The sequence below is a fragment of the Camelus ferus genome, chromosome 4 (assembly GCF_009834535.1).
Source record: "Camelus ferus isolate YT-003-E chromosome 4, BCGSAC_Cfer_1.0, whole genome shotgun sequence".
NCBI lineage: Eukaryota > Metazoa > Chordata > Mammalia > Artiodactyla > Camelidae > Camelus > Camelus ferus.
The window spans coordinates 17,762,163-17,787,261 of record NC_045699.1 but is presented as its reverse complement, the minus strand read 5'-3'; the positions used below and the strand labels follow the sequence as shown (position 1 = coordinate 17,787,261).

The 25,099-nt window shown below is 35.2% G+C and overlaps 1 protein-coding gene across 1 annotated transcript in view; it reads left to right on the top strand.

Annotated features, from left to right (window-relative positions):
• The window catches only part of FOCAD (focadhesin), a 237,411-nt gene that overhangs the window by 126,009 nt on the left and 86,303 nt on the right, over nt 1–25,099 (top strand). Inside the window, 5 exon segments of the mRNA XM_006180373.3 lie at nt 12,631–12,765; nt 14,530–14,580; nt 15,356–15,439; nt 21,240–21,332; nt 21,334–21,379. Coding sequence (XP_006180435.2) covers nt 12,631–12,765; nt 14,530–14,580; nt 15,356–15,439; nt 21,240–21,332; nt 21,334–21,379 — 409 coding nt within the window.

The following is a 25,099-nucleotide window of genomic DNA, read 5'->3' as shown; positions in this document are numbered from 1 at the left end:
AGTTATTACTATGATTGGCATTTGGTATCTGTTATATTCTGTATTACACTTCACAATAACCTTGTAATGTAGGTGCTTTTGCTGATGAGTCTAGGAAATCAAAATAATATCCAAATTGAAGTAAACATGTGATAACATGGAGATTTAAAGGCTCTTTGGTTTAACTATATTCTTGTACTTTTTCACTCTATGATGTTGCTTTTCCAATTGTGATAAAAGTGTGAGTGTACTTTGGGGACAGTTTAAGTTTTGTTCCGTCAGCCATTGATTTCTAAACCTGTGCTCTGCGTGATGGTGAATGAGTCATAGTATTTCTGAAAGATAATTCTTTCACTGTGTAGGAATCTAGTAACATTGCTTCTGATGTTTCAAGGAGGAAAATGACTTGCAGTCGAAATAGATTGTCCGCAGTTGGAGGAGACACAGCTTTTGGTGTGTGCAGAAATGAAAATCAATACATTGTGCTGAGAAAGAGGGCTCATTCACTTTTAAGATTTTCTCTCTTAAGTCTTCAGATGGGAATGCGAGGCTGTGCTAGCCCTCTGTTTTCTTAATCAGCTGTGAGTCTGTTGTAGCAAAAATTAATAGGCGTTGCAGGATCATGAAGAAAAGCTCTTTCATCTTGCCCAGCTCCAAGAGGGTGTTATATTTTCAAAGCGGAGTATTGTACAATTGAGCAATAGATAAGGAGAGGAGGGGCCTTTCCTGGGGATTCTTGACCGCTGCAAGAGTTCACTTCAGGCCATTTGTCACAGCAGTGATTTTCCCGGAAATACCCTCTGCCAAGGTTATGTTTTGGCTATTCTATCCTCTTTTATTGATTTACTTTCTGAAATCACGGGGGAAGGTAGTTGTCCCTGCCCTCTCCCATCATCCCAGCTCTTTGTCTAGCGGCTCCTTCAGTGCACCATGGGGTGGGAACAATTTTCAATGGGACTCAGGTTTTCAATGGGACTGGGCTTGGAAGGTTTTAGGGAGTTAGTGTGGTATAAAAATGGCCAATAGAAATCCTGTATTTTGTTTAAGCATTTTTCAGCGTGATAAATATAATTTAATATGGAAATGTGATCCATTGTTCCGCGGCAGGTTTTCTCAGCTGTGTACAGTAAGGGTTCTGTCGCCTACTGTGGATTCAGTATTTATTACTCTCTGGAACCTCTTTTGTTGTTCTTATGTTTTGTTTGTGGGGACATTTAAAGGTGGATTGCCTGTTCAACCTTGCAGAGGAGTTGATTAAGTTTAATTTGCTATGCATTAGAGAAGGAATTTGCTGGTCTTTTTGAACTGAGCTTGACGTTATTTGTAGTTGGGGCATGTTTTTTGATGCCTTCAGTTCTTCCTGGGCATGAAAACGCTTTTTGTACATTTGTTGAATCTGTTTCCATGCTGAGCTTTTTATATACTACACAATGACTCTTTGCAGTTGAAAGTTGTAGTTTGGCCTTATTTTTAACTTTAAAAGGACAGCAGGAACTTGCCTTTTATTAAACATTTGTGGATATTATAACATTTACTTTGTCACCCCGTAAGTAGATTTTTAAAAATGGTTTTTCATTTTCAAAATGTTAACTGACTGTGGTAGGTTTGTATAATGGAATGCTATTCAGCACACATGTGAAATGTGTGGGAAAATAAAAATATTTTTTTTCTCTTTAAATAGAAAAGACTTAGGCTGCCCACTATATTTAATTGGTTGTTTTAATTTTTTTTTAAAGAAAGTATTTGTAGATCATGCAAAGTTGACCAGTAAATCAACACTTGAAAATATTAAATTTGAGTTATTGAAATTTTATCATTTCCTGTTTTTGCTTTTATGATTCAGTCCTCTCTCCTTTCCTGTCTGCCCTTCACCATACCCAGACTTGCTATGATCTTGTAGACACTTTGAACAACTTACAATCTCAACTTTTAAAGTTATGACATTTAGGGGCTCCTCTTGCCCCCTGTTCATCATTTTAATCCAATTATCTGTTAATTTTGTGTTTAAAGAATTTTTATATGAAAAGTTTTCCCTCTTGGATTGGAATCATGGTCTCTGAGGATTATTAACTGATGTGAGTTGTCTGTGACCAAACATGAACGCTGTTCAGGGTATCCAGCCGTGAGTTTCCGGCTCTCAGTCACAAACCCAGGGCATTCTTTAGAAGATCAAACAAGTTGGACACTAGGAGGGTTTTAATGATGCCAGTTAACATCAGAAGAGCTGGGCTCAGTGATTGCAAATTGTGCTCATCTGAATAAATGCCACTGAGCTGGAAATAATGACATGACTAAAATGATGCTAATTGTGTGCCACTCTGCTATTCCATTGAATGAAATATATTGGTTTAAGCTTATACAAGGGGTGAATTTTTCTTTGGGGGGTACATGGGAACATGGGGTGTAGAGAGGGAATCACGGAAGAAGGGTAGTAGACTAAATGGCTTTACATATTTGAAAGGCTTTATGGATTTTGAGATGTGATTGAAAGCATTATTTCTTCCAAGAAATTAGCATATACCCTTAAGTGACCTAAAGTTAAAAAAACTTATTCATCCTATACCCTTAAGTGACCTAGAATTAAACATTTATCAAAAATGGGAGTATTATCTGTGGTACTTAAACTCATCTCCATGCTGTGTAAGTGTGTTGATAAGAACAAAACTGTCTTACCCTCTCATTGCCTAAGATAAAATATCACTGAGACTCATTTCCGGAAACACTAATGTTTCCAGATTAGACTTCATGTTGATTAAATGATTAAAATCATGTGTTAGTGGAAGACAGTTAACTTGCTTAGAAAATACTGGTAATTAAGACAGCAAGAATTTGGTAAAACTTTGTATAGATAAAGAATTACTCAGAAAGCCTCTTCAGCATGCATATAAATCCAGAGGCAGTATTTACAGGCGATAATATATGCATTTTGTTTTAAGGTTCTTTAGTTTTAAGTTTGAGAGACTTTTCAGAATTGACAGAAAAGGATTTTTTTTTGAGTCTGTGGGCTATACTATTAGTTGGATGTCATTCTTATGCCTTTTTCCTATTTTCAGTATATATTATTTACCTTTCATGATTTAGATGACTTCATACTGTATAGACCCTGTTGTCTGGTTTTTGAGCTTTAGTAAAAGCTGGGCTTAGTTCTTCTCACAGTAGCATGTTGGAACATACTGCCCTAGGTTCTAATTCAGTAGTGATGAATAAGATACTGTCAGAGATACCATTCTTTTTGCTTCGTAGTGCCTCTACTTACGTAAGTGGTTGTTTGAGCAATTAACTTGCTTAAACAGTTGACAGGATCATATGACTTTAATCTCAAATTGTTGAGGACAGGTCAAACAAAAGAATGTTATTGGCTTTGTTTCATCCTGTTACACTTACAGCTTCAGTCAGAGTATATTTCCTCTCCTTTTCTCATTTAGCTTAGCTACTCTGTCCAAGTTGTGGGCTTCATCAAAACATGAAGGGCGATGATTTCTAATGTGTAGGGGTAGGGTCTTCAAAAGCTCGTGGATAGCTTGAGCCACTAAATCAGAATCTCTAGAGATGAAGCCTAGGCTTTCTATTTTTTAATGAGCTCCCCAGTGACTTTGATGTCCAGTGAAGTTTGGGACCGTTTTCAAGAGCAGACGTCTCTAAAGTGTTTTGTGTGTAAGCCCAGCCATGAGATATGGGAGCAGGACATTAGAACATTTATTATCTTTTATCTCAAAAAGAGAGTGAAATTAAGCTCTAGTAATATTTAATATATGGATTGATGGTTTCTTTATTTGTATTTCCATCAGATGGTCATGTGTCACCTAGAATAGCCAGGTATCCTAAAGTAAGAGTGGGAATTCTACAGTGAAGACTGGTTGTAGCTTCGTTTCTCCTTTGTTAGAATAGAGCAATCCATTGCAGTTTGCACGTATGAATTAAATGAATTTATGAGATATATATACATACATGTATACATGTAGTTGTGTCTTTTACATATATTTACATGCATGTGTATATATGCATGTATACATATATGTGTATATATATGTATATGTAGTTGTGTCATTTCATTAGACATGCCGATTCCAGATTTGGATTGCTGAAAGGTTTATCTGAAGCACTGTTACCCTTGACTTTATGAAATTTCTTCATTCTTTTATCTTATGCCTGAGCACAATTGCACACAAGTTATTTGCCTTTTATTTTTTGAGCCATGTAGTAGCTATATATTTCTGACTATGGTGTCTTTTTTTTTTTTAAGAAAGTAACAGCTTTATTTATGAAGTTCACTCTTTTGAAGTATACAATTCAGTGATTTTTAGTACATTCATAAAATTGTACATCAGCTATCACTATCAAATTCCCCTTAGCTATCCCTTCCCTGCCCCCAACCCTATACAACCAATAATTTACTTTCTGTCTCTCTAGATTTTCCTGTTTTTCATTTCATATAAATGGAGTCATATAATACGTGGTATTTTGTGACTGGCTTCTTTCGCATAGCCTAGTGTTTTTAAGGTTCATCCATGTTGCAGCTTGTTAAACCTAAACTCTGATGTTGTTACTAGCTATTACTTTTATTGAGACCCTACAAGAAACTCTTAAGTACGTCTGTTCAGAATTTTTTCAGCTTTGTGCAGCATTATCTACCTGATATGTGTTTATGGATTGTGTAGTTATCACCAGCCATACGTGTAGTTGACAAGGCAGGAATAGTTGTTCATTCCTGGCTTATGCTCTGTGGGAGGAGGAACACTAATCGTGGCAAGCAATAGGGTGTATTAAAAAATCTGTGGAATTATATTAGGTTTCCCATGTATGGTTGAAGATGTTGGGCTCCACTTTGTAAAATAAGAACTGCTATGGTAAACTTCCAAGTTTTTGTATGAAAGAGTATTAATTTAGGTGGATGGATAGAAGAAACATAAATGTCAGCTGTTATCAAAGGTTGATCACCTTGCCAAATGTCAGTTTTAAAATACTGTAAATTTCGGTGCCTTATGAAAATAAATCTTTATGTGATCTGTAAGAAAGTGGGAGAATCAATTAAAGTTACTTTTAATTATAGAAAGACCATTAAGACTTAAGTTCATAAAATACATATGTATTTTCTTTAAAATATGACTCAGATATTATATGTATATAGTAGGAAAATCAGAAGTTTTGACTGAGGAAAAGATTAAAAATCACCTGTAAATCACAGAGTATGTATATAACAAAGGGATAATACTATAGATATTCCTTTGTAACCTGGTTTTTGTGGGTTTTTTTTTTTGCTAACAATTTATCCTGGACACCAAGTCATGTTGATAATTGACTTTTGACCTCTAATTGAATGAGCACATGGCTGTAATATAGTTAATGAATTTCCTGTTGTGAGATACTTAAAGTGTTTTCTGTCTTGATTTTTTTCATGATATGCACCACACTGTGATAAATGATTTTTTTAATTGAAATATAGTTGACATACAAAATTATGTTAGTGACAGGTGTACCACATAGTGATTCAACATTTAAATACATTGTGAAATGATCATGACCATAAATCTAGTAACCATCTGTCCCTACACAAAGTCATTACAGTATTGACGACATTCCTTATGATGTATAATACATCCTCATGACTTGTTTATTTAAATATCTAACTGGAAGTTTGTCTCTCTTAATTTCACCCATCTCCCAACCCCTCTCCCCTCTGGCAACCACTCATTTGTTCTCTGTATCTGTGAGTCTATTTTCATTTTTGTTTGTTACTTGTTTTTTAGATTCCACATATAAGTGAGATTATACAGTAGTTACCTTTCTCTGTCTGACTTATTTCCCTTAGCATACTACCCTCTAGATCCATCCATGTTGCCACAAATGGCAAGATTTCATTCTTTTTTAAGGCAGAGTAATAGATGTGTTTCTTCCTTGTTATTCAGTGTTGTAGATAGATCTGTATAAACCGTTCAGATCTGAAAGACTGATCTTTACTAATGTTATCCACAAAGAATTTATCAGTTCTGTTATCCCATAATCTGTGGATACATAGAGTCGGTGGAGGGTGATAGAAGCATCATTTTCACTGGACATATAATCAGCTTAAGTTTCAGTAATGTCAACATTGGTTACTTGGAAACATATTCATGGAACTCCATGTTTGTAAAGTGTGCTAAACTCAATATTCCTAAAAGCTTCATCTTTGAGTTTAAAATTGCTCTCTGAAGTATTTTTAGGGTCCTGAAGTGATTTCTTAATTCATCAATTATTTTTGATACATAGCATGTTAATTTTTCAATGTGAAATGGCACTAAACTATATTTCTTGATCTTTTTCTACAGTGTACTTGTAATAGTCCCTTTAACAATTTTTAAAATTTAGATGATAGTGTTTTATTCTTGTTGCTAGTGGATATTCAATTTGTTTTGCTTTTATCTTATTATTATTTTTTTAAGTAACAAATTTATTTTCTCTCAATTCTGGGGGTGGAAGTTTGAGATCAAGATGTTGTTAGGGTTGGTTCCTTTGTTTATTGTATTTTGTTAGTTTCAGGTGTAGAGCATGGTGACTTGGTATTTTTGAAGATTATATTCCATATATACAAGATAATGTGTATAATTCCCTGTGCTATATAGTATATCCTTGCTTATCTATTTTACATATAGTAATTTATATTTGTTAATTCCATACCTCCAATTTGTCCCTCCCCTCCTTTCCTCTCCTTTGGTAACCAAAGGTTTGTTTTCTGTATCTGCAAGTCTGTTTCTATTTTGCATATACAATTATTTGTATTATTTTTTAGATTCCATATATATATGGTAACATGTAATATTCGTCTTTTTTTGTCTTATTTCACTAAGCATAATATTCTGTAGGTCCATCCACGTTGCTGCAAATAGCAGTATTTCATTCTTTTTTTTTACAGCTGAGTGTCTGTGTAAGTCTTCTGCCCATTTTCTAAATTTTTTTTTATATTGAGTTATGTGAGCTCTTTATATTTTGGATATTAACCCCTTATCAGTTGCATCATTTGTAAATATTTTCTCCCATTTCATAGGTTGTCTTTTTGTTATGTCAGTGGTTTTCTTTGTTGTGCAAAAGCTTTGTTTTTAATTTTATATTTGCTGAAAAACTTTTCAGCAGTTTGGTTTTATGGGTTTTAAGTTATTTTGGTTGAATTTCTATTATTTTTCTTTTTTACCTTGGAGTCCAAATTCCATTTATCTGAACAGGGGAAGGTGTTGACCTTAAAAAAAAATTCCCTTTGGTTATTTGGTGGGAATAAAGCACTAATCATTTTCTTGTCGAAGGATATTTCTGACACATTCTTACTGTGAGTTTGCTAGTTCATGCCAGAAGAATGTCCAACATGAAATAGATAATTAATCCAGACAGAACCTAGCAAAACTGAAAAGTGAACGTCCCTGCGGGGAGCTCTTTGTGTCATTCTTTGTGTTCCTACAGAGAAATCAATGGAGTTTGCATTGGAAGATATTGTTCCCTGTAGGGAGGTGTCTCAGGGAGGCTGCAGCTTCTCACATGGGGGAATAAAAGAAGGGAAACCTAAAATCCCTAGCTACTGAGTAGTGAGTCCCTTGGGTGGCTTAATAATCTAGATCAGTCTGTTTACTAAATACCTTTCTGTTTTCACTTGTAGCACTTATATAGGTCTAAGCCTCTTCTATTCAGATATTAGAATTGTAAGTCTGTACTATAAATTGCCAATTTTTCAGAAAAACAGAATAATTTGAAAGATCTCATTTGTGCCTTCATTGGAAATGGCATAGTGATGTTAGGAATTGTTAGTGTGAGAGTAGCTTTAGCACATCAAGTACCCATATTTTTGATTCATTAAGCCACAATTTGAGATTTAGATATGTGCCTTTACATTATTTGCCATGAACAGGACAGAAGCTGAGCAACTCTAATAGAAAATCATTAGAACTACGGTCCTTTAGATTATAATGGACTTTTGAAAAGGCAACTCAATATTTATTTCTATTATTTGCTACAACACTGCCTTGATAATGCACTAGTCTCAGACATTAAAAGACTGTGAAATTGCTTAAATAAACCTGTGCTAGTCATTTTTTTTATACTTATAACCTTTAACCCCATATTATTAGGATAAGAAAGAATGTTATTTTCCCCATTGTTTCTGCTCCATTGATTGTGGCTCCTTAAACTCCCTCTTATCCCCTGTTATTGTATTTTGGTAACAGAAGCATCCTGTTTTATGAATTGTGTGAGCTGAATTAGCTTAAGAGGGCTTCACTGCATGATGATGACTTGAGTCCTCTAATTGTGAAGGCAGTTTCTTTTACCTTCATTATGAAAAGGGCAAATAAGGTGGTTTTCGTAGCCTAAAGGTTTTTGTAAAGCTTTCCCTCTGTCGGAGTAAAGCATTGGGACAAAAGAAGTAGGCTGTTCTTAGGAATTTCTAGAAATAGCTTTTGGAAGTAAAATTAGAAGATAGCTATCTGTTCCTCCGCGAAGGAACAGAGTCATTCTTACAGCACAAAAATTGAAGCAGAGACTCTGATTCTTTGGGGATTCATTATTTTTTCTATTGGTTGTAACAGCAGTAACCTTCTTTTACAGTGTATAAGGCACATTTGCATACCGTTGCCTCAGTATTGCCTTCACTGTTAACCTTGTGCTATGCACAGAGCAGGTGTTGGTAGTAGTATTTCAGTTTTGCAGCTGAGGAAACAGACTGGAGGAGAGTAAGGACTTAGCTGTAATCCCACAACTACCAAATGGGAAAACCTGGGGCTTCTGACTCCAGTCATGTGCTCTTTCCAGTATACCGCACTGCATCGGGTCCTCTTAATCTGTGCTGTGTTGCTAAGGTTCTTGTGGAAGAATAACATGCGGCAAGTATTCTCCCCAAGAAACAAAAGCGGCAACATAATATATGAAATGTAAGTAGTCAGAATGGGATGAATTCTCCAAAATCTCATAGACAATTAAGCTAGATATTCTGAGTCATTTGTAAGTAAATATTCATATGGTATGTATGCATAATACCGCTGCATTATCCCTTCTAGTTTATTTATTTGTTCTTGCTTGTTTTGCCCTTACTGTTGAATTGTGGATTTAGTACTGTAGGCTAATAGTTTCCTCACCACTTCTAAGATCTTATTGCATGGCCTTTTAGCCTTGTTAATTTTGAAAAGTCTGTTGTTACTCTAAAATTTTCCTTTGTAGATAAGTCCTGTATTTTCTCTCATTTAGCTCTGAAGATTGTCTCTTTGCCTTTGCTGTTAAACAGTCATTTTATAGTGTATATAGATACAAACTTTTATTTATCTTGCTTAGGATGTAAGTTAACAAATTAATGTGTTTCATTGATTCTGGGAATTCTCAGCCATTATTTTCTTAAGTAGTGCTTTTTTTCTATTCCTTTGTTCAACCTTGTATTTTGAAATAACTTTAAAGAAAAGTTTCAAAAAATAATAAAGGAAAGTATATACATGGAATGGTATATTATTTGGCAATAAAAAGGCATAAGTACTGATCCATGTTAGGACATGGAGGAACCTTAAAAACAGTTGATCCTTTAAATGCTAATTGAAAGAAGCCAATATATTATATGATTTCACTTATAGAAAAGGTCTAGGGAAAGCAAATTTATAGAGAAAGAAAGTGGATTTATGGTTGCCTAGAACTGGAAAGGCCAGGGGGAAAGGGGAACTGATGAATGATTACAGGGCTTCTTTTTTGGGATGATGAAAATTTTCTAAATTTGATTGTGGCAGTGGTTGCACAACTTTGTGAATATACTGAAAACTGTTGGACTGTACACTTTAGGTGAATTGTGTGGTCTGCAAATTGTATCTCAAAAAAGCTTTTATTTAAAAAAAAATACTGCAGAGATTTCTTATGTATTTTTCACCTGCTTTCCCTAATGTGAACATCTTCCTTTTATTACTGTAGCATAATTATCAAAACTAAGACATTAAATTGATGCAATGCTGTTAACTAGACTATAGGTTTTATTCAGATTTTACTAGTTCTCCTGCTAATGTTGTTTTTCTGCTTCAGGATCCAGTCTGGGATCCCACATTGCATTTAGTTGTCATGTTTCCTGACTCTCTTCCAATCTGTGCCAGTTCCTCAGTTTCCTTTGCTTTTATGATCTTGACACTTTCAAAGAGTCCTGGTTAGTTATTTTGTAAAGTGTCCTTTGATTTGGGTGTGTATGGTTCCTCATGATTAGATTGAGATTATGTGTTTTTTTTTACCTTTTTTTTATTGATTTATAATCATTTTACAATGTTTCGTCAAATTCCGGTGTAGAGCACAATTTTTCAGTTATACATGAACATATGTATGTTCATTGTCACATTTTTTTCTCTGTGAGCTACCATAAGATCTTGTGTATATTTCCCTGTGCTTTACAGTATAATCTTGTTTTAAAATTGTAGAATAGATAAACGAGATTATGCGTTTTGGGCAAGAACACTACAGACATAATACACCTTTCTCAGTGTGTCATATCAGGGACACAGGGTGTTTTATTACTGTTAATGTTATCCTTGATCACTTGGTGATATTAATCTTAATTGCTTGGTTAAGGTGATGTATACTGGGTTTCTCCACAGCAAAGTTAGATTTTTTTCTTTTGCAGTTAATAAATTTCTTGGAGGAGATACTTTGAGACTATCCAGTTGTATTTGTTCTCAAATCTTTGCCCACTAATTTTACCATCCATCAGCAGATCTTGCCTTTGACAATTATTCCTATGGTATTTGTGTAATGGTAATTTTTTATTTCTTTCATTGCTTCTGCATTTACTAATCGGAATTCTTCTATAAGGAAGAGCTATTTTTTTCTCTATCTTTTTTCCTTCCTTCCTTCCTTCTTTCCTTCCTTCCTGTCTTTCTGTCTGTCTTTTTCATTCATTCACTCATTCATTCAACCAAGTATTTATACCAGTATAGGCTCATGAATATTTAGTTGGTCATTGGGAACTTTTTCAGATTGGCTCCTATGCTTTTTCAACAAGTCCACATCCCTTTTGGAATACTTTCTTGCTTTCTGTTACCATACGATGCCCCAGACATGTTATATTTTTCCTATCCCAGTCCTGGAATCAGCCACTTCTCTAAAGGATCATTCTAAAATTAAACTCCTTTAGGAATTCTTGGCAAACCTAAGAAAGACCACCTCATTCACTGCCACTCAACTTTGAATGTCTTTTCTATATTTTGTAATTCTAATCTATCTGGTTTATGTTAAGGATAATTTCCTATCTGTTGGATTAATTATTTCAGTGACTGTATTTTTCATTTTTAGAGATCTTATTTGGTTCTTTTCCAGATTTGCCTCTTTTTTTCCATTATGCCATATTCTTTTTTATTTTTTACTGGGAATCAAATGCCTTGTTTTACACCTTCAGTTCTTTTAAGTATTTTGTATTACTTTCTGCTTGTTCTGAAGGTCTTGAATATATAATCCTGCTGCTTGTTGTTTTTGCTGATTCTCATGTTGGACTGTGTCATTCTATGTTTTTTAAAGTTTTTTTTTATCATGAACTCATTTTTAGAGGGCCTTATTTTATTTTATTTTTCTGTGCAAATCATTTGGGTTATGTATTATTGGAGTGTTTTTCGGGAGTGGTCAAGGTGCCCCCAGCTCACAGTCATTTTTTAGTAGATCCCAAGTTAAAGAATATTTTTCTGCTGTTTCATGGAAAGTGGAAAATAAGAGCAAAAGCGCTGAATCCAAGTTTTCTGAGATACTCTTTCTGCTGTCTTCTTTGAGTCTCTCCTTAATCTGTGTTCTTAAGTATGTATTACTCATTTATCTTTGACATGTTTTCATTTGCTACCTCTTCTAGTGTTTCCTAAATAATCTATATTTGTAGGTGAAGATAAATTGTGTGTTAATTGAAGCTTAAGAGAATGGAAGTGTTTTAGATAGATTAATCCTTGTTAAATTCTATCTGTGTGGACACTCTTCCTGCCTGAGTTTTAAAATTTTAATAAAATATCTGTAAGCGAAGAAATCATTTGTTTTAGTTGGAATTGAACTTAGGAAGATATTTGAATATCCATAAAACCAGATACTGAAATGACCTAAGAACACTTGGTTTAAGGAAATTGGGTCAAGCTAAAAATAATATTTTTGTTGGGCTTTAGTTTTATCATTTAACAGCCTCTTAACAATCTGAAATGACTTTTAAGACAAGGTCTTAAATTACTATTAAATAATAAAATTATTCACCTACCCCCTTTAGAAGTTTTAAGATGATTTGAGAGTATTTGATTTATTTATCTTAATATCCCAGCTTTCTGAGTAGTGATACAGTTTCAGCAAGGATGAGAAACTAAAAGAACTGTGAATACCTGGATTTAGAAATGTTCTAACATTATCTTACCCTTTGTTTCAGAGAATGGCTATTCAACAATATATGTTGCTAATCTGGAGTTAATTTTGTGTGTATGTGTGTGTTTGTGTGTGAGAGAGACAGAGTTTTACTTCTTGGTTAATGAAAATATAGTTGTAAAAAAAAGCAATTGTGTCAGGCAGGCTTCTTTTGAGGGGTGATACCTTATCAAATCTTAACTTCTAGGAGTATTCTTGTTCCTAAGTTTTCTTACAGTAAAAGAGTACTTTTACTAACAGCTTCGTATGAGCTGGGATTTTGTTAGACATTGACTTTTTTTATTTGCTTCACAGGTGGTTTGTATTCGCTCCACTTGGAATGCTCTCTCCCCAAAGCTGAGTTGTGACACGAGACCCCTCATTTTGAAGACCCTCAGTGAACTGTTTTCTCTGGTTCCTTCCTTAACAGTCAATACAGTTGAATATGAGGTATGCATTTAGAGCTCAGTAAATTGTCCATTTCTACATTGGAAAGACATATGCTTTATAATAACTTCTGGGAAAAATATTCATAATCTTTTGATTGCCCAAAATCCTTTAACACTCACTATTCTGTCAGCATGTTGATATCTTTATGGACTCAGAAGTAGCAGGATTTCCACCTTATCAGTTCTGCGTAATTAAGAATTATTTACATGAAGGATGCCAAGTTTTTATTATGAGAATATATTCAAGATTTTTAAAAAGTCAGTATGTTAAAAATAGTGTTTCTAAAATAATAGAATTCACGAGGCCAACATTTTAAATTCATTTTGTTGATGTTTTAAGTTCTAAAAATATGTTATTAAGGCTTTAATGTGGCACAGCAGACTCGCCTAGTAGTACAGACATCAGTGTCATTTGTGTTTTGATTCTAGCTTGGACATAGAGATTTGATTTTTGCATGTTAGTTTATATTTTCTATGTACATGTATGCTCTTCATCTGTACTTTTCACTGAAGGCAATTGTAAAAAGGATAATAATTTAATGAACTAGTCAGTGTTTGTCTTTGTAATGAATTGAAACACTTGGTGAAAGATACTTTACTATAAGATTCACATATTTCTGCTTAACATTTTCTTCATTATCTCTTCTTTGAATGAAATGAGAGGATGGTGAATTTATTTATATCTCCATTTCTGTAGCCATATTCCCTTTCAAGCTCACCTTTCTTTTTTTCCTTGTCCTTCGAAGAGCCTCAGTTGATTTTCACTTGAAGCCTTGGTGAACTTTTATTTAGTGCTTCAGAGACTTTGATAAACCAGCCCTCCATGCGGTTCCAATAATAACCCCCTTACTTGTTTCAGATTGCATGATAAGACAGGATTGTGGGATAATACTCCTAATCATTCTAAAAGCTGCACAATGAATAAAATCAAATTTGTCCTCACCAAGGATACAATACCTAGCATAATGGCACATAATGTATATATTCAGAAAGTAGTTGTTAAATGAATGAGTGAACCAATACAGGATATTGTGAGTTCATTCTCACATTTGGGCTTTTGTCTTAGGGTATTGAAAAAAAGAATCAATTCAAGACTCCTGGAGTGTGTAGTTCACCAACAGTCTTTCTTACGGCTGCTGTTCATGGGTGTATACCCTTATTTGTCAGAAAGTCTGTCCAGCTACTACTGATAAGGAGCTAAGACTAAAATCCAAAATAAGGTCTTTGTATGTAATATGTATTTTTATTTTCTGTCTTCAGGGGCTGAACCCATATACCTTTGTATGGCTTATACTTTAAATTATGCAGATTTTATTACAGGTTAATTTATGAAGTGGTTTTTGTGTTGGTTTCTTATGTTTGCTTACACTGGTAAGCTGTAAGTTGTCTTTTGGGCTATATTTTCCTTCGAATTTTGCATTATTTTTCACTGGCATCTTATTTTGGTTTGGGTAGGGGATTAGGGACAGTGGCATTAAACAGGGGAATGACATTTGTACTAAGACTTGAGAGGTCAGAAAGAACTGGTTAGGTTCCTGAATTTAATCATTTTAAAAACTCATCATGTTGAACATATCCGTATGTTTAAATGATGAGTCAGTTTCTGAGTATTTTCATTTTATGAATGACGGGTAAATATAGATTAAGTCATTCACTAGTGAATAAGTTTAAAGTGATTTAATTTCCACATTTACTACTTTACATTGTTTATTCTCAATTTTTTCTTTGTCTTAAAAATTTATTCTGTTGTTTGTTGATTTTTCAGAATTTTAAAGTTCAAGTCCTCAGCTTCCTCTGGAACCACACTCAAAACAAGGTACCAGCACAGGGTGTCAGTGAACCAGAACCAAGCTGGGAAAAGAACTGGGAAATAAGACTCTTAAGATGAAAATATGACTCCCTTGAGATGCTGCCTTCTTGGTTTTATAAGAATTGTGACTATTAAAAATTTATTTTAGATTTTAAAAATTATTCATAATTTATGCCAGTTAATACCTTTTTTTTTTAAACCATAAAATGCGCTTATTACTTTCTGAAGCTGGCAGCTTGAAGAGGGACTGTTGCCACTGTCTCGTATTTTTAATGGTCCTTCCTCTTTCCTGCTTTGCCCTTCCCCCCGCCAGTAAGCACATCAAACAAACAGCAAGTCCACTCCATTTTTCGGCTGTTATTTCCAAACAAGCTGTATAGAGGAGAGGGTGTTGGTGATGTTCTACCTGCCTCACTTACATTCCAAAAGGCCAGCTTTCCCTGTTGGTAGCTAGAGAATCAGAGTCCAGTTCCAGACCCCTTGGACTCTAAACCCCATAGTCCTTCTGACAAACCATCTACCTCATGGGGACCGGAGTGATTATGAGTTATTTTACGTTTAAGGTTCCCAACTAGGATAAAAACCTGGTCCTTCTGATGTCTCTCTGCAATGCTGTTTTCTTTATTTTTAATTGGGACATATTAAGCAAGGCTTGAATACCATCTCCAAAGCCCAGACCATAGAACTTTGAGGTTGGTGAGGGAAGATTTTCTTTGTTCCTCCAGAGTTGCTGTTTAATACATGTTGTTTCTTTTGTTTATTTTACTTTTACTCTGTCTAGGACCCAGTTGTAGCAAATGCTGCTTATAAATCTCTGTCACACTTTAGTGCCGGAGAGCACACCATCCTTCATCTGCCTGAACAGGTAGGCCTTTCTGCTTTCTCACTGGTACCTCTTTACTGCTGGATTTTATAGTTTCATTTGTGTCCCTCTCTCACCCTGAGATTCTTACCTGTAACTCTAGATATGTCGTCCATAAAAGATAAGAATTCATATTCATTATTTGCTTAATCTGTGAAAGATGGTAGAGGTCTTAGACTTCACAGATAATGAACTTAATTTTCTTTGCAGCAGATGAAAGACACTTGTGGAGCAAACGAAGTCTCCATGAGGTGACTGGGTGAATGACTGCACGCCTGTGCCCATGGCAAGATCTGTGTCACTATAGGAACCACTTTATCTAGTTAGTGTACACCATCTTAGATTTCACATCCAAGCATGGTCTGCATACCACCTGTGCAGCCAAAGATCTTTGTGATACAGAATTGAGATGCCATGTGAAAAAAAAGTATTTATTATTTTAATTTGAAACGATATATAGGTTAGTCCCAGAGAAGTAAATGAAGAAAATATCACTGTCTTTTAAAGATTAACACATTGTGTGACATTATCTTAGTTTTTAAACTAAACTAAAAATATACAACCTTTTCTAATATCTATGTAATATAACTGGCTTTAAATTATCAGGTTGTGTTAAGTAGTTCAAAGGTATACAAATGCTTATTGAATGCCTTTAGAGTGTGAGAAAGACATTGTGTTAGGAGAACTTATATGTAACTATCACCCAGAATCAGTTCTTGAGGTCAAATGGAAAGAAGTTTTGTTGTGAATTTCTTGGGACCCTCAGGCATTAAAATGGGTTGAATTTTTCTTCTGGATTGATAGATTAGATGCCAGTAGGAACCAAGCGAACTTCTGTTTTTTGAATTGAATTGGAGGGACTGAAGATTGGCTCTTGTAAAACCAAATCCTGAGCAAGGCAGGATTTCCCATGTTACTGAGAACTCAAAGACAGATTGGCTAGCTTGTCGTGCAGTTATCTCAAACAGGAAGCCTTAAGAAAAGCTGTTCTGTGACTTTTAAAATAAAAAAAGATGGGATTTCAGACTGCACTGTGGTGACTAACAATACCCATAACTTCTTTTAAAAAGAGAGAGAGAGAGAAAGAAAAGGAGAAAAAAGCTACGTTAAATTTAGTGTGGAAACTCGTACCAATAGATTAACTACAGTATCTGGCAAGATACTTTTTATTATTATTATTATTTTAAATAAGCACTCACTAATTTATATCACAGCATAATGATTGCCTTTATTTTTAGGTGTTATTACTGAAGTATTCCAGCTGGAGTAATAGCTTTTATTAAGTAACTCCCATATATACTCTTGACTGTTTAGTCTCTGCCTCTTTAAATATTGATATGTTTGTATTTTTTCCTTTTCGGGTTTATATTCAGTTTCTTACTATGTTTGTTAGAATTAATACTCAGTTAAGTGCTATACTCAGTCAAATATTAGATTTTTTTTAAATCTAACTCTTCTGTATCCTCTGATCCTTGAATAGCCATAAATGGCTCATTATACCTTCCAACATAAAGGGTAGTGATGCATTTAGAGTTGGAGTTTCTATATATGCTTGGATTTTTACCAGCAAAGCGTGAAGAGCTATAAAGGAAATCTCTAACCTTTTTAAGCCATGCTTTTCAACTTTTTTCTGCCCTAACCCCCTTCTGGGATTATGACCCACTCCCATAAGTAACAGTGGTTCACTTTAGTGGATGTTGTAAACTGGGATTAAGATAAGAGGACATAATGGTCTACCCCACTCCGGCCCCAGCTTCTGACACCGAGGACCCGCCTCCTCCTGGAGAATCATTGCTTCCAAGATCACACCATGCATTCTTCTTCCTCTTTTTATTCATTACTGATTGTCAGTTTGATTGTCTGAATACCTGAGGCCTAAAAGTCCGGAAAGTGGTCAGTATGTTCATACTCCAAACAAGTCCCCAGAAGCTAAGGATACAACCCAGTCAGCTCCCACTTCTGTTTTGTAGATGATGGCAGTGATGTGAAACTGCGGCTCATTTTCTAGGAAAACAGATTTGCAGTTGTTTCAGAAGTCCCTGCCAGGTAGGGACTCCCTATAATGTAAAGTCTAGGATCCTTCCTTGTTGTCAGAGATTTCTCACTCTGCGCCAAGGGCAGTTTGGCTCACTCGCAAAACTGAAGGCTACCTGTGTACCTTCCCAGTGAAAGTACATCCACGTTCTCTTTTTCTGTTTGTGGAAACTGTGAAATAATCTCTTAACTGAGCCTACTGTGAATCTCAAGCAGAAAACTTTTTTAAAAAGATACAATGCATGCTTATCAACATGGTTACATTTGTGGATTATAATTCAGCCACTTTTGTAAGTACTGCCTTTCTTTAAATTTACTGTAGAAAGATTTCTTGTTTATTGATGTATCAACTTAAACTATGAAACTTGTTGAACGCTAACAGGCTGGTAAAACAAAAGGCATTAGAGGAGTGGCAGACGGAAGATTTAGGGTTAACTAAAACAGTACATCTAAGGTAAGATGGAAAATGTCAATGGAGAGTACAGCTGAATGAGATACCCTGTGAGTTAGGGATTTGAAAACCAAATTCATTAACTCATCTTTTTTGTCACTGGTTTGTCATTAGGAAGTTCTGTGGGATTATTGATAATGAATCTTAATATTGCATTGGTTTATTTGTGTATTGGATGTATGCTAAGTGCTAGACCATCTTATGAGCTGGGAATAGTGAATGAATCCATATGTTTGTTGGTTTTTAAAAATATTATTTTTAACCACTTGAAACATGTGAATCTAAAGTTGGTCAGAAGTTTTCTTTGAGGACCTATTGATTTCAGTGTTAAAAAATAGACATGAATGATTTTTCCCTTTTAGTTTGTATTTCTTTGTCTTTTTAGCTGTTTATCTTTCTCCTCTGCCTTCTTTAGTGCCCCCACAACCCTCCAAAATGAAATAAACAGAAAACTGTAGAGAATTGTCTTTTTGGTAAAATAATCAGTAATGGATAAACATATAGGTTGACTCTTCTCTCTGACTTGGGTTCATTAAAAATATTTGACTGTTTAAAAATTGAACTTTTTATTTCAGAGATCTTAAGATGATTATGTTGTTGATCTCTGGAGTTAATTTTAGAAGTAATATAAAAGAACTCATTATGCACCCTGGGTTGTTATTAATATGGTGTAACCTGTTCAACTTTGATTTAAGTGAATGTCATTGCATTCATCAGAAGCTGTTTCTCTTTTTAAATGAATTTATGCAGATATTTGACGTGTTCCAAATAAAATCCTCTGTTTATGCACAAACTCCTGGATTTTCATAGGTTACATACACAGAAAGGTAGTTGAAAGGTTACCTGGCTCAGAACCTGTAGTGAGGAATTTTGTAGGATAAGCTTTCCAATATTCAACATAAAGCAGATTTTAAAAGTCATTGATCATTTTATATTTGGGTCTCCATTTAAGTTTATTCCACAAAGCTTAGCTATAACTGGAAGGGTGTAGTTGGTGTGTGCATGTGCGTGCGTGTGTGTGTGTATTCTAAACATACAGTTTTCCTGGATGTTTTAGTAGCTAATATAATTACCAACATTTTATAGTTTTAACATGCATTCTTTCACATGACTTCCCTTGATTTTCCTTAGTTGCACTCATGTTGATCTTGATCAGTTGTTGCACACAAGCCAAGGGAGAACCCTGGGGCTCGCACAGGGAGGCTGGAACAAGTACTTTAAGAGGTGAACAGAGGAAGAGGGAAATGGAATGAAACCAAGGTCTAACAACAAGTACTGATTGGTTCAGGAGAATCAATTCACCTTTAAAGAAGCAAAATTGAAGGAATAATCCTACCATTATAAGTAGGCAGAGTACATCATCTATACTTAAATTGCAGTACACCCATAGTTTGTTAAAATACATGCATATGTAAGGTGCAGGCATACGTTGTTGACCACTAGCAGATAAATTGATATAGGTGTCTGTCCAATTATGTGAATGCAGAATTAGACAACTTAAGATGGATGAATCCACCATATATTTTCATTTCTCTTGATCATATACCTAGGAGTGGAATTGTTGGGCCATATGGTAATTCTGCATTTAGCTTTTTAAGAAACTGCCAGGCTGTTTTCCAAAGGGGCTGCACCATTTTACATTCCCACCAGCTATGTATGAGGGTTCTGATTTCTCCACATCCTCACCATCCCTGAGTTTTCATATTAGCTTAAGTGTTTACCACTGCCTTCCACCTCCCTCAGTCTCCTATCATTTGTGAATATGAGGTATATCAGAGCTTCCCAGTGTTCTGATGCACTGGTGTAGTAACTGGTGTTATTAATGTAGTCTCCATCTGTCAGCCTTATTGTCTCTTTCCCCTGTATGCTGTTCAAATATTATTTTTAATTTGTACTATGATGTGTAAAAAAGTCAGGAAACAAAGTAAATGGACCCAGAATCAACTCCTTTTTTTTTTTAGAACTTTTTAGGCAACGAGGACTGGTTAGAATCTCTAAGATACCTCTTGATGATACTAATCATGGCAAATTCCAAGTATATATGCAGACCAGAGACACTTGGAAAAGCCTACTTGTCAGAACCGAAAGATTTGCAAATGTGCCAGGATTTCTCTGGTGTGCAGTGATATCAACAAATGCGGGCATGCCCTCTTTGGAGCATACATCATTGTTATCTCTGTAATTATGGCTCGCTGGGTCCTCAGAGAATTAGATCCTCAGGACTGAATTAGAATTAAATCTTGTCTTGGAAAGTGCTTGGTGGTCAGGTTGCTTTCACTCCTTCACTAGTGATAAGAACACCAGTTATGGTTGAAGGCTTCATTGGAGTTGAGGTTATTATACTTGAGAGAAGCATTTTCTCTCTGTTTTCTTTTATCCCCCTGTAAGAATCCTGACTCAGTGTAGCTCCTAAATGGAACAGTGCTTTGGGGACCTATGAAGAAGGCAGTCTGCAGGAATTGTTAATTATTTCTAAAAATAACTCCGGGAGACAGGCTAATGGTAATGACTGGGTTCTGGCACTTTATGGTTATAGCAACCACTTTTATATATTTTGATTTCCTCCCCTAATGCTTGATTATCTCTATGTGGGCAATATGACGGTGTGTCATTGAAAGCATTAAAAATTTAATTAATTACTTGACAGTTATATCTTGTGGAAACTACAATAGTGGTAATCTTACATTTTTGATTTTTGGTTCAAACAAAACTAACTAATCACAGAACAACCACAAAAATCTTCAAACTGAAAATTATGCACAATAAAGTATAGCTACCAATTACAGATTTTAGTGTTTTATATTCTATAGCAACAAACTACCAAGTCTAAAAAAATGTCAACTAAAGCATTCTGAATTTCCTGATTCCCTACTATATATTCTTTTAGAAGATTTTAAGCTTTGTCACTGAGATGTGGCTGAAATTACAAATTTTTTAAAAATGTATGCAGACAAGGCAAATGTTTAATTATAGACCATAGTAGTTCAATATATTGAATGTGTGAGTGTTTGCTTTTTATTGTTGGATGGTGTAAAATTTTATTAGCTATCTATAATAATCATTGTTTAGGCTGGTATATGGTGATTTCCTTGCTCTATTACCATTAGTTCTTTACATGGATCTGGGATTGTATCTAAGAAGAAGATTAGAGTTTACCATGTAGTTAATCTAAAAATGAATAGATTTTTTAAAATTAATTTTAATGGTCTTTTGACATTCTAGAGCAATGAGTCTAACCCAGTTTTTGAATCTCAGCATAAAAAGGACAAAGAAAAGATTTTACATAATGTTCTAGTATGGCCTTCTCTGTCATTTCAGGTAAGACCAGAAATCCAGGTTCCTGATGAGCTAGATGAAGATGAAGATGAGGAGGGGGATGAAAAGGATGTGGATCTTTCAGTGCCTGGCTCAGTGCTATCTCAACCTGTTGTCACTCACTGCTCCTCTGGTTTTACCAGGTGATTCCTATTTGGTGTCAGGGAAGCTAGAATTTTTCAGTGATTTTTGCTTCATTGTGCTCTTTTGTGATGTGTACACATTACAGCTTACTTTAATCTTAAATGCTTATGTACTATCTGTGTTCTATAGGGAGTGCTGGAGGTGGGATGGTGTTCAAAACACTGAAAAATGTTAGACTCGAATAAAATTGAACTGGAAAACTAGTTTAAACAGCTATTTTCACTGAAACATTTAAATTCATTGCAAAAGCTAAATTTATTCTATAAGACAAATTTGCTTTGGAGCTTTAAGTCACTGATTCAAATGGTTCTTTAGCTTATTGTATAAGCTAAGTGAAAAGATCATTAGAATCTTCAAATTTACTGGGTAGTTTTATCATTATAAATTTTTTTTTTATAATTACTCCAAAGCTGGTACCAATAATTGAGAGCTATACATTAACATTTTAAAAACTGGATTAAATTGTATGATCATTCAGTTTTTGATATAAAGTTACAGGACCTTGACATTAAAACAAAATTATTCTCATTCTATCTAATCATTCTAATTTAGTATTAGCCAACATTTTCTCAAGCATGTATCTATTATCTTGTTCTGTCCCAATTCTGCCTTGAATGTTCATGGATGTAAAAATTTAATCTCTGAAAGTTAAGTTCAGTCAATGCAAGAAATATCTTTATCTTCTCAGTCATAATCTCACTAGTCTATAATGTTGGAAGTTTTTATTCCTGGCTTCATCGCACATGGAGATTCCTGAGGAATTCAGCCAAATTATACGCTAGTGTTTATTGCTAGGCAAAGCTCTTGTCCCAAATCCTTGTCTGCTTTCACTAGAGAAAACTGAACAGTTTAATGTAGAGTTGATCTTTTCTTTTCTCCTCATGTGCAGAACAAGGTTTGTTCCCTGTTCCTTTCTTCTGTTCATCCCCACATCCTACCTTAAGGCTCTTCACAGTCTAGGACCTACCTTGAAGTTAATAGTGAGTCCAAGAAAGGAGAAAGCCTTTGGTTATCCGAAGTCCTCCTGTACCCCAGATAACCTTAGAGTTAGCAGTCCTCTTGCGCTTTTTTAATGACTTTGTTCCCTCTTACATGGATTCCTCACCCCAGTCTTGTGGTATCAGAAGAAAGGGGAAGATGTTTGTTGCCTGAGATGTGCTGTTGTTTCTGTTCACCCGGTATTAGCAGTGCTGAGGTGACCGTTAACTGGCTCTTCTGCGTTGTTTGTACTTGATGGTTGCTGGTGTCTTTCCTTGAGAAAGAAGGGGAGGGTTTGAGATCAACAATTGTGTCTATTTGAGAAAAATTCAATAATTAAAGTCAGATGAGTGATCTAGAGGCTGGCTGTCTCTGGCAAACCGTGTCACCGTGAGCAAAGTTCTTCATTTTTCTGTTCCTCACTTTCCCTCTGTTACTGGAGAACTCAGAAAAAGAACCAGGGAAAAAAGCACCAGCCTTAGGAATGTATATCCTAAAAGGTACAGGGCGGATGACATATATTAGATCTCTAGGTTCAACAGGTAGAAAACTGGATTGCACTGAGTGTAAGAAAATCCTAGCCCTTTTCTCCTCTTGGTTCCTCTCAAGTAAACATAGAAGAAGCTGCAAAGTAAATCCAGTAATTTGCATTATTTTAAATAGGGATGTTACTGGTATTGATTTAAATTTTTTTTGAATTTTAAAATAAATTTTAGACTTACAAGAAGTTGCAAAAATTGTTCAGAGAGTTCGCATGTACTTTCACCCAGCTGCTCCCATTGATAACATCTCATATAACCTTAGTTCATTATTAAAACAAGGAAATTCATATTGGTACAATACTACTAACTAAACTATAGACCTAATGAGATTTCACCAGTTTATTTTTCTGTACAGTATGTAAGCTTTGAGGATTAGCTCTTTTTTTTTTTCACTTAGTATAGTGTCTGAGATTCATCCAAATAGTTGCCTGTATCAATTCTATGTTCTTTTTTATTGCTGCGTAGTATTACATTATAAAATATATCACAATGTTTTTTTTATTCACTCATCTGTTGAAGGACATTTGGTTTGTTTTAAAAATTTGTATCTGATACTATGTGTCCTACACATTTTCAACTCTTTTCTAATCCTCACCTGGTCATCTGAAAGGAAGAGACTAGGGGAAGGCTCAAAGACAATGGAAAAAATTCCTAGTGGCTAGCTTAGTGGCTGGGGGAAGATGGCACCATACATATCAGTTGCATTCATGCTATTTTACCTTCATATAAACTTCTCTCAGGGCTGGAATTATTTGAGAATCCTTAATTCTCTAAAGAGCTTGACAAGTAGACAAATTTTCATTCCTGGGTTAGTCTATGTGCAGATGTGTACTTACTTCTTGACATGTATCAGGTTTTACCAGAACAGAATCCCTTCTGAGGAAGCATGAAATTCTGTCCTCACAGACAGTTGGTTCTTAGGTACATTCTGAAAAGTTTGTACTCCCACTCTGCCCAAAGCAGTCATACATGTGCATGTGCAGACTGGAATTGGGTTATATGACCTGCAGTTGGATATTATTCACATTTTTCATTTAGATGATGTATTGATCAGGGTCTTCACAGGAATTTCAGAGGGAGTAATTGAGAGTTTAATAAAGGGACAGCTTAAAGACGTGTTTCAAGGTTAAAGGAAATTCATAAGCAATGTTGAATCATCTCAGAATGGTTAATGTCCCTAAGCCTAAAGAGGTAAGGGGAGGTAGCAGTTAGGAGAATGAGAGAGAGTATCTATGTCATAAATAGGACTGCCTAAGGGGAGCCAGGACCTTCAAAAGAGGGGTGCAGGCAACCTGGAACAGTTTTGCAGGAGGGTTTCTGGGGAGTATATGCCTTGACCTTTGTTTTTACCCTTTGATCTCCTATGAGTGTCTTCCGTTGGATGAAACCAACCAAAAGCCAGAGGATAAAGGAAACTGGTGATGCAGTTGTGAAACGTTATTCTTGCAGGGCACAGAGTAGGGTTGAGAGGATGAATCTGGAGGGACAAGTGGAAAACATCCTACGCGGATGTTCTCTGGGCTTTGAATGGATAAGCTTGGTTACACCCAGGAAGGTTCTGTATGGGAATGACTGAACTAGGCCCATAATAGATGTTCCAGCAAGCACTTGCTGCCTTTAATTTAATCATGGTAATTTAAAGAAGACTTTCAGATCTTTTCTGAATGAAATTCCAGTTTAGGTAGGTGGACTCTTGCTTTTTGTTCCTATAATAAGAGGCACATGTAGTGGTTTCCTTTTTGGTTTTCCATATGATTTGTTTAGCTTTAATTTTTTGTTGTTTTTGTTTCTGCATTGGGCAACCTCTAGTGGATCTTAGGAAAATAACACTTGAATATAAACCTATAGTATTAAATCAAGTGTTTTGTTTGGATATCCTATTGATTTCTGATCCTACATTACTGTATTACCTTATAGTAAGTAAAGATATCAAATCAAAGATCTTGGGCTTAATTAGAAGGAGCACAAGCAAAGAAATAATGGATTAATTTTTTTTTAAAAGTGTACTGATATTACTACAGGATGGTGGATAGTCATGAAAGGCCTCTCTGAAAATACCTAAATGACAAGAAGGAGCCAGGCATGTGGAAATCAGGGACGAGTGTGTTCCAGGGGGAAGGAAGAGCAAGTGCAGCGGCCTTGACTTAGATGTGAACTTTGAGTTCGAGTGGGGAAAAGGCCATATGGAAGCGTGCCTTT